Source organism: Chrysochloris asiatica, unplaced genomic scaffold (genome assembly GCF_000296735.1).
Source record: "Chrysochloris asiatica unplaced genomic scaffold, ChrAsi1.0 scaffold00114, whole genome shotgun sequence".
NCBI lineage: Eukaryota > Metazoa > Chordata > Mammalia > Afrosoricida > Chrysochloridae > Chrysochloris > Chrysochloris asiatica.
Genome location: NW_006408632.1, coordinates 1,102,125 through 1,110,190, shown reverse-complemented (window position 1 = coordinate 1,110,190; position 8,066 = coordinate 1,102,125). Strand labels below are relative to the sequence as shown.

Sequence of the window (8,066 nt, the reverse complement as noted above, 5' to 3'; positions counted from 1 at the left end):
TAAGGTGGAGGGTCACAGAAAAAGAGGAAGACCCCCAACGAGATGGATCAGCCAGGTGGCATCATTGATGGCGTCAAGTGTGGCGGCAGCAGTGAGGTTGGCCCAGGATTGGACACTGATTTGTTCTGCTGTGCATGGGGTCGCTATGAGTCGGTTCCGACTCAATGGCACTTGACAACAACAAAAACAACAACTAGTAAGTGTTTTGGAGAGAAACAGCAAATCATCAAGTGCATGAGCTCTAGAGGCATTCTGCCTGGTATGAATCCTGACTCACTAACTCTTGCCTGAATTACCTTGGCCAAGTTACTTAATCTAAGTTTACTCAGTTTCCTAGTCTGTTAAATAGGGAAAGAATTGATAGCAGTATGAAGTTGGTGCCTACCATAGGGTTATTGTGTGGTATAAATATTCAAAGTGCTTAGAACAATGTCTAATATATAAATGTTCAATAAATATAAGCTGCTGTAATTACTACTTCTTTAGAGGGCTCTTGGGAGAATTACGTATTTGGCAAAGTGTAAAGTGGTTAGCAAAGTGTCTTGCACAGATAATAGAAGGTTGGTAATGGCCAAAAGATGGGCAGAAAATATGAAATCAGCAACACAGTCAGATAATTATTTATTTGAAGAAGGAACAGACCTAAGCAAGTGGAGTGATAGCAGCAAAAAGAGACAGAGTGTCAAGAAGAAGAATAGAGTTGTTTTTGTTAAGTGCCATCCAGTCAGTTCCGACTTACAGCGACCTTGTATGAAATTTCCAAGGAGTGGCTGGTGAGTTTGAGCAGCCAACCTTGTGGTTCAGGCCCACCCTGCGGTCCAGTGCTTTATCCCACAGCACCACACCTTAACTTCTTCAAAAGTATCTGAAAGTAATCCATTAGGTTTCACAATCAGAAGGCAGTTGACATTTGAAAATAGTTTTAGTGGGGAGCTGTGGATGGAAGCTTCATTGCTGTGGAGAGAACTGACAAATCAATGGAAAATGGAATTAATATAATTAATTATATTAGTGAGATTGGGAGTCCTAGATAACTCGGGGAAAAAAATGATTTAAATTCATACCTCAGATACACAAAAATCAACAAAACTTAAAAAATAATAAAATAAAATGATGAGGGAATCCAAAAGAAATATAGATGAATATATTTGCTTGCTAGGTGGTAAATAATTTTGCATGAAGCCAAGGGAGAATCTATAAAAGAAATGGTGTTCTATATGCATAAAAAATTTAAATACTATTAACTGAAATCACAGTAAATAAAATTTAAACATATGGCAATCAATAATTGTTTGTAATAAATAATAAATATCTTCTAATTGAAAAGTGATATGAAGAGGTTGTAAAAGATTTTGATCAGTTACAAAAAAAAGAAAAGACAAACCATAGGAAGTTAGGAAAAAGATAAGAGATTTTTGTGAACTTCATTCACAAAAGAAGTTTTAATTCCTAAAAACAAAAAAGGGAACTCACCGTACTTTGTTAGTCGTGAAGATATTAGTCATTAACCTTAGTCTTTGTGGAACATTACAGGGGAGTTTGAGTGGTGACATTTAATTATGCAAATTGCTGATAGCCACTTTGTATCTTTCCCTTTGGGTTGGTGTTGCATAGGACTTTATCTTAAACATATGTAAGGACATGGTCAGGTACCTGTCAAGCATGAACTTAGTTAACTGCAAGATAGTCATGCCAAGCAAGGCATGAAAGAAAGATTTTATGACATTCATTTTAGCACCAGAACATCCGAATTAACAGTTACAGTTACATAGTCCACTGGTTAGTTAGCCAATCTTTAGACTTTTACAAGAGGTCTATTGAAGAAAGCTTGATGATGGGTTGAACTTGAGACAGGTCCCCTTAGCTAGGGGTCCCCTCAGCTAGGGTCTGAGGTTAGTGGCAGTGGACAGAGACTCGTTCTGAGCCTCTGGAGGGTCTTCTTTTTGGAGAGTATCAGAGTCTGGAGAGGAATTTCTTGTCTTTGCTCCTGTCTGAAAGCATGGGCCAAAATTCAGTGATTATATATTTGAATTTTTAACTTTAGTCTCACAAGATAAACGTTAGGTGATATCATGTTTACAAAGACTAGTATACATCACCTTCATTGTAAACCTAATCTGGTGTCTCAAACACACCTTACAAAGATATAAGACCATAGTTATATATTACATACAGGCTGAGCCAGTTCAAGGGGTTTCTATCATATCATATGTGTGACAGACCAATTTAGGGAGGTTTTACTATATATTACATCATTGTGACATATTTCAAATTTTTATAAATAAATGAGAAATGTTCTTTTCTAATTGAGTTACAATTTCTGTATTATAGCATGTGAATCCAGTGCCAGTCATCTGGCAGTTATGTATCACATCCTTCTATTTATCATTTCTGATTTTAGACATTTTCTAAATGATTTTCCCATGATTTATAGTTTCTAACAGCTCTGTGTTTATAAGAAAAACAAATTTTCTAGGTAGATACCATCACAAAAGTGTATGTATATATTTCTGTTTCTAAATCGGATTTCTGGTGTGGTGATGTAGGTTCGTGCGCTAGACTGCACAGTCTATTTGAACTGTAAGTTAGGCAGTTCAAGCTCACCAGCCACTCGTCAGAAACCCTATACAAGGTCTCTATGAGTCGGAACCTACTTGATGGCATTTAACAACAACTCTGCTACTATAGGGAGCCCTGGCGTGGTGCTGTGGTATACAGCACTGAAACACAAGATTGGTTTGAACTGCAACATCAGTGACTCACACTCACCAGCTGGTCCTTGGAAGCCCTATAGACAGGGTCGCTGTGAGTTGGAACTGACTCGATGACATTTAACAACAACAAAAACTGTGTTATGTTAGGAGTCCTGGTGGAGCACTGTGGGTTAATGTGCCAGATTGCAAAGCCGTCTGAACTGCAATGTCGGTGGTTCAAGCTTATAAGCTACTCCTCGGAAACCCTCTACAGGGTCGCTGTAGGTTGGAGTTGACTCAAGGGCACTTAACAACAACAACAAACTGTACATATGGAGTCAGAAAGCATACAGTGTTAAAAATATTACAGAAGCCTTTGTGATTTGAGAACATAATCCATCTACCCACTGCTGTCAAGTCGATTCCAACTCAGAGCAACCCAATCTCATAGGGTTTTCAATGCTGTCAATCTGTACAGGAGCAGATTCCCTCCTCTTTCTCCTGAGGAGTCACTGGTGGATTTGAACCACCAACCTTTCAGTTAGCAGCCCAATGCTTAACCAATTAGGGCTCCTTTGGAAACACATACAGATGTATATAACACTATTATGGTTAATACTGTGTTCAACTAGGTACTGTGTGATGATAATACTTGTATTAATGCAGATGATTATAGTTTTCAAATGTAGCAAGCTTATTTTTTAAAACAAATATACTTTTGCTTTTAAGGGAGGAAAAGACTGAACAGTTGTTGGACTGCAAACAAGAACTTGAGCAGATGGAGCTAGAACTAAAAAGGCTGCAACAAGAGGTATGTATCTGGAGCTTTTATTATATAGGAACACCAAAGGAGTAACTGGAACTTGACCTTCTCCTTGTAATTTATAACCGTTCCCTAATGCTTTATATGAGGTTACTGATGACCTTCCAGTGTCTCTTTAATAATATCAGAGCCCAAACTAGAAATCTAAGTCTTTGGACTCTTTATATCAGTACTATTCCAATTTTGTTGTTAGGTGATGTCATATCCTCCTTTGGCACAGTGTGACCCTGAAGGATAAGTAAACTTCCCCATTGAGTTTTCTAAGATGTAATCTTTATGGGAGCAGACAGGCCTTTCTCCCTCAGAACAGCTGGGTGGGTTCATTGATGTGTTACCAGGGTTCCATATTGAAACTTTTTACCTCAAATATTCAAAGGAACCTTTTTAGACTGAGGATATTTTCCAAGTTACTGTTTTTGTGTAGGTGTGTCATTTGGCCTTGAAAACTGTAACACTTGTACTTTAAACTCTATGTGGTGAATATATTTTATATATATATATATGGAGCTATATATTTATATATATGGAGCTCTGGTAGCGTAGTGGTTACGAATCCGGCTGCGAACCGTAAGGTCAGCGGTTCGAAACTACCAGCCGCTCCGCGGGAGAAAGATGAGGCTTTCTACTCCCGTAAAGATTTACACCCTCGGAAACCCTATACAGGGTCGCTATGGGTCGGACCCGACTCGATGGCACTTAACAACAACAACAAATATATATATATACACACACACAAAATCTCCTTGGGTCTCTCATAATATGACTAACTATCCTTATATGTGACTGTGCTTTTCTGATTTTTTTTTTAACACCTTTTCTATTAAATAACATTACAACATTTTTTTTTTACTTCACGAAAACTACGTTTTTTCATCATTAAAAAAAACCAAAACCACATTTTGGTTAATTTTTTGTAATGTATTGTTTTCATTTGTGCATATAGCATGAACTCTTCTTTAACACATAAGTGGTGAGGATTGGGGTAAGGTTGCATAATTGTTTCTCCCCTTTATTTGCCGTAACCTACCATTTTTAAATACAGGAATACTCCATTTGTAAGATCATAAACCTGGGGTTTTCATAGATGAATGAGTCTTCAATAACTTGAAACTGATTGTGTTAAGAAAGGGGTAACTTAAATAGCCTAAATGTTCTGTACATTTCTGATGTTGATGTTGTTGTTGTTAGGTGCCATCAAGTTGTTACCAACTTATAGTGACCCTGTGCACAACAGAACGAAACACTGCCCGATCCTGCGCCAACCTCAGTTGTTGCCACACTTGAGCCCATTGATGCTGCCACTTTGCCAATCCATCTCGCTGGGGGTCTTCCTCTTTTTCTCTGACCTTCCACCTTACCAAACATGTTATATATAAGTTTATAAATATATATATATGTATATGTGTATATATGGAGTCCTTGTTTGGCACTGCAGGATAAAGCACTGGACCATAAGGTTCGTTTGAACCACAAGGTTGGCAGTTCAAACCCACCAGCTGCTCCTCAGAAACCCTATACAGGGTCACTATGGGTCAGAATCGACTCAATGGCACTTAACAACAACAATGTGTATATATATACATATATGTATATTTTAAAAATATGTATTTATTGAATATTTTGAAAATACTTTATATTCTTAGGTCAAAAAAGGCTTTGTGCCTCCACATTTTAAAGTAAAATGTATTTTTCATTTATATAGTGGTAAGTATGCAAGGGGACTTCAGAAATTTTGTGCAGAAATTCCACTGTCCATTATCAATTTTAATTTTATTTTCAGAAACTTTTTGAAGCCTCCTTGCATATTAATGAAAACAAAATGTTGCCATCTCAACATCTTTCTCATATACAGTTCAGTAACATTAATTACTTCCATCAAGTTCTGCAACTGTAATCACTATGCATTTCCAAATTTTGCCATCACCTTTTACAGAATCACTGTGTTACCCAATGATTCCATCTTTTCCCTTGTCCTGATAACTGCTATGCATTTGTCAGTTGTAGATGTTTTGTGTGAGTGGGATCATCCAATATTTTTCTTTTTTCAGCTGTCTTATTTCACTGTATATCACCTCGTTTTTAAAACATTTTATTGAAGTATAATTATATACCATAAATTTCAAAGTGTAAAATTCAAGTTTTTAAAATAAATGTGTTTACTCATGCGGCCTAGGAATCTCAATTTGAAAATATAAAATAATATATTTACTTGTTATATTCATTTATATTCAGAACATGAATTTGCTTTCGGATGCTCGTTCTGCTAGAATGTACCGAGATGAATTAGATGCACTTCGAGAGAAGGCGATCAGAGTTGATAAGCTTGAAAGTGAAGTCAGCAGATATAAAGAGAGGTTACATGATATTGAATTTTATAAGGCAAGAGTTGAGGTATGTTGCATAATTTAAACAGTCACATAATATTTTGTCTTTAAAAGTGTTGATTTAAAAATGCATTAAGACGTAATAATTGTAAGAAACTCTTGAAATGCTGAGCGAGCAGTAAATAATTGAGGTATTTATTTTATGGCAGGTAAGTGTCTTGATTATCTATGCTGTTATAACACATACCACAAGTGGGTTACATTAGTGAACAGAAATGTATTTTCTCATAATTTGCTGTTGTTGAGTATCATTGAGTCAGTTCCGATTTGTAGCGACCCTGTATAGGGTTTCTGAAGAGTGACTGGTAAGTTTGAACAGCTGATCTTGCAGTTAGTATAGTCCAATGCTTATTCTGTAGCGCTATATCCGAATTTAGGTGGTAACTCTAAGCAGAAGGCTCTCTCAGTCCACTCTGGATGGAACATCTTTGTCTCAGTTGCTTCTTGGTGCTCCTTGGAGAACACCATGAGAAATCTATTTTCCCATTCCTGCTTACTTGGTTATACAACTAATCTCCTTTTAGATCTCAAATGTGAGGTGATTTAAGACACACCCTGTACTCATATGGCCTAATTAACTAATGTAACAAAGAACACCATAGTCCCAGATGTATTCACATCCACATGCATGTTGTTGTGTGCTGTGGAGTCTATTCTGACTCGTAGAGACTCTATAGAACTGAGTGGAACTGCTCCATAGGATTTCCAGGGCTGTAATCTTTGTGGATGGAGTCCTGGTATGGCGCTGTAGGATAAGCAATCGCTCATAAGGTCGATTTGAACCGCAGGATTGGTGGTTCAAATTCAAGCAGCTGCTCCTTGGAAATCCTGTACAGAATTGCTATGAGTCGGAACCAACCGACTGACTGAACTTAACAACAGTCTTTATGGAAGAGTCCTGATGTGGTGCTGTAGGATAAGTACTGGACTACTAACTACAAGGTCGGTGGTTCAAACCCACTAGCCATTCCTTGGAAACCATATACAAGGTAACTAAGAGTTGGAATTGACTTGATAGCACTGAACAATAAGGAAAATTAGTATGGTAGCAGATTACCAGGTTTTTTCTTATGCAGATCCATTGGGTACACCACTCATCTGTCAGTTTGTTGTGTACTGTGGTGGTTTGAGAGTTGCTGTGATTCTGAAAGCTATGCCACCGATATTTTAAATACCAGCAGGGTCACCCATAGTGGACAGGTTTCAGATGAGCTTCCAGATGAAGACAGACTAGGAAGGAGTAACGAACAACTTCCAAATGTATTTAGTCACTGAAAACCTTATGAATACCAGAGAAACACTTTGAGATATAGTGCCGGAAAATGAGCCCCTCAGGTTGGAAGGCACTCAAAATGCAACTGGGGAAGAGCTGCCTCCTCAAAGTAGAGTTGACCGTGATGAAGCGAATGGAGTAAAGCCCATGGGACCATCATTTACTGATGGGACACAACTCAAAATGAAGAGAAACAGCTGTAAACATCCATTGAAAATCAGAACATGGAATGTACAAAGTATGAATCTGGGAAACTTGGAAGTTGTCAAAAATGAAATGGAACGCATAAACCTCAATATTTTAGGCATTAGTGAGCTGAAATGGACTAGTTTTGGCCATTTTGAATCTGATGACCGCATGGTTTACTATGTCGGAAATTACATCTTGAAGAGGAATGGTGTCGCATTCATCGACAAAAAGAATATACCTAGATCAGTCATGAGGTACAATGCTGTCTGTGATAGGATAATATCCATGCGGCTACAGGGAAGCCCAGTTAATAACACTATTATTCAAATTTACACACCAACCACTAAAGCCAGTGAGGATGAAATTGAAGAATTCTGTTAACTTCTTCAATCTGAAATTGATCAAACATGCAATGAAGATGTATTGATCATTATTGGTGACTGGAATGTGAAGGTTGAGAGCAAAGAGGAAGGATCAGTAGTTAGAAAATACGGCCTTGGTGATAGAAATGATGCTGGAGAATGTATGATATAATTCTGCAAAATCAATGATTTGTTCATTTCAAATACCTTCTTTAGACAGCATAAGAGACTACTGTACACATGGACTTCACCAGATGGAATACATAGACATCAAATTGACTACATCTGTGGAAAGAAACGATGGAAAAGCTCCATATCTTCTGACTGTGGAAGACACCATCA

At 37.5% G+C, this 8,066-nt stretch overlaps 1 protein-coding gene across 3 annotated transcripts in view; it reads left to right on the top strand.

Moving 5' to 3' along the window:
- The window catches only part of CCDC88A (coiled-coil domain containing 88A), a 171,485-nt gene that overhangs the window by 78,823 nt on the left and 84,596 nt on the right, over positions 1 to 8,066 (top strand). For all 3 annotated transcript variants that reach the window (XM_006868012.1, XM_006868013.1, XM_006868011.1), the window contains exons 9-10: positions 3,423 to 3,504; positions 5,749 to 5,907. In XM_006868012.1, the coding sequence (XP_006868074.1) occupies positions 3,423 to 3,504; positions 5,749 to 5,907 (241 nt within the window). The remainder of the gene's footprint in view (positions 1 to 3,422; positions 3,505 to 5,748; positions 5,908 to 8,066) is intronic.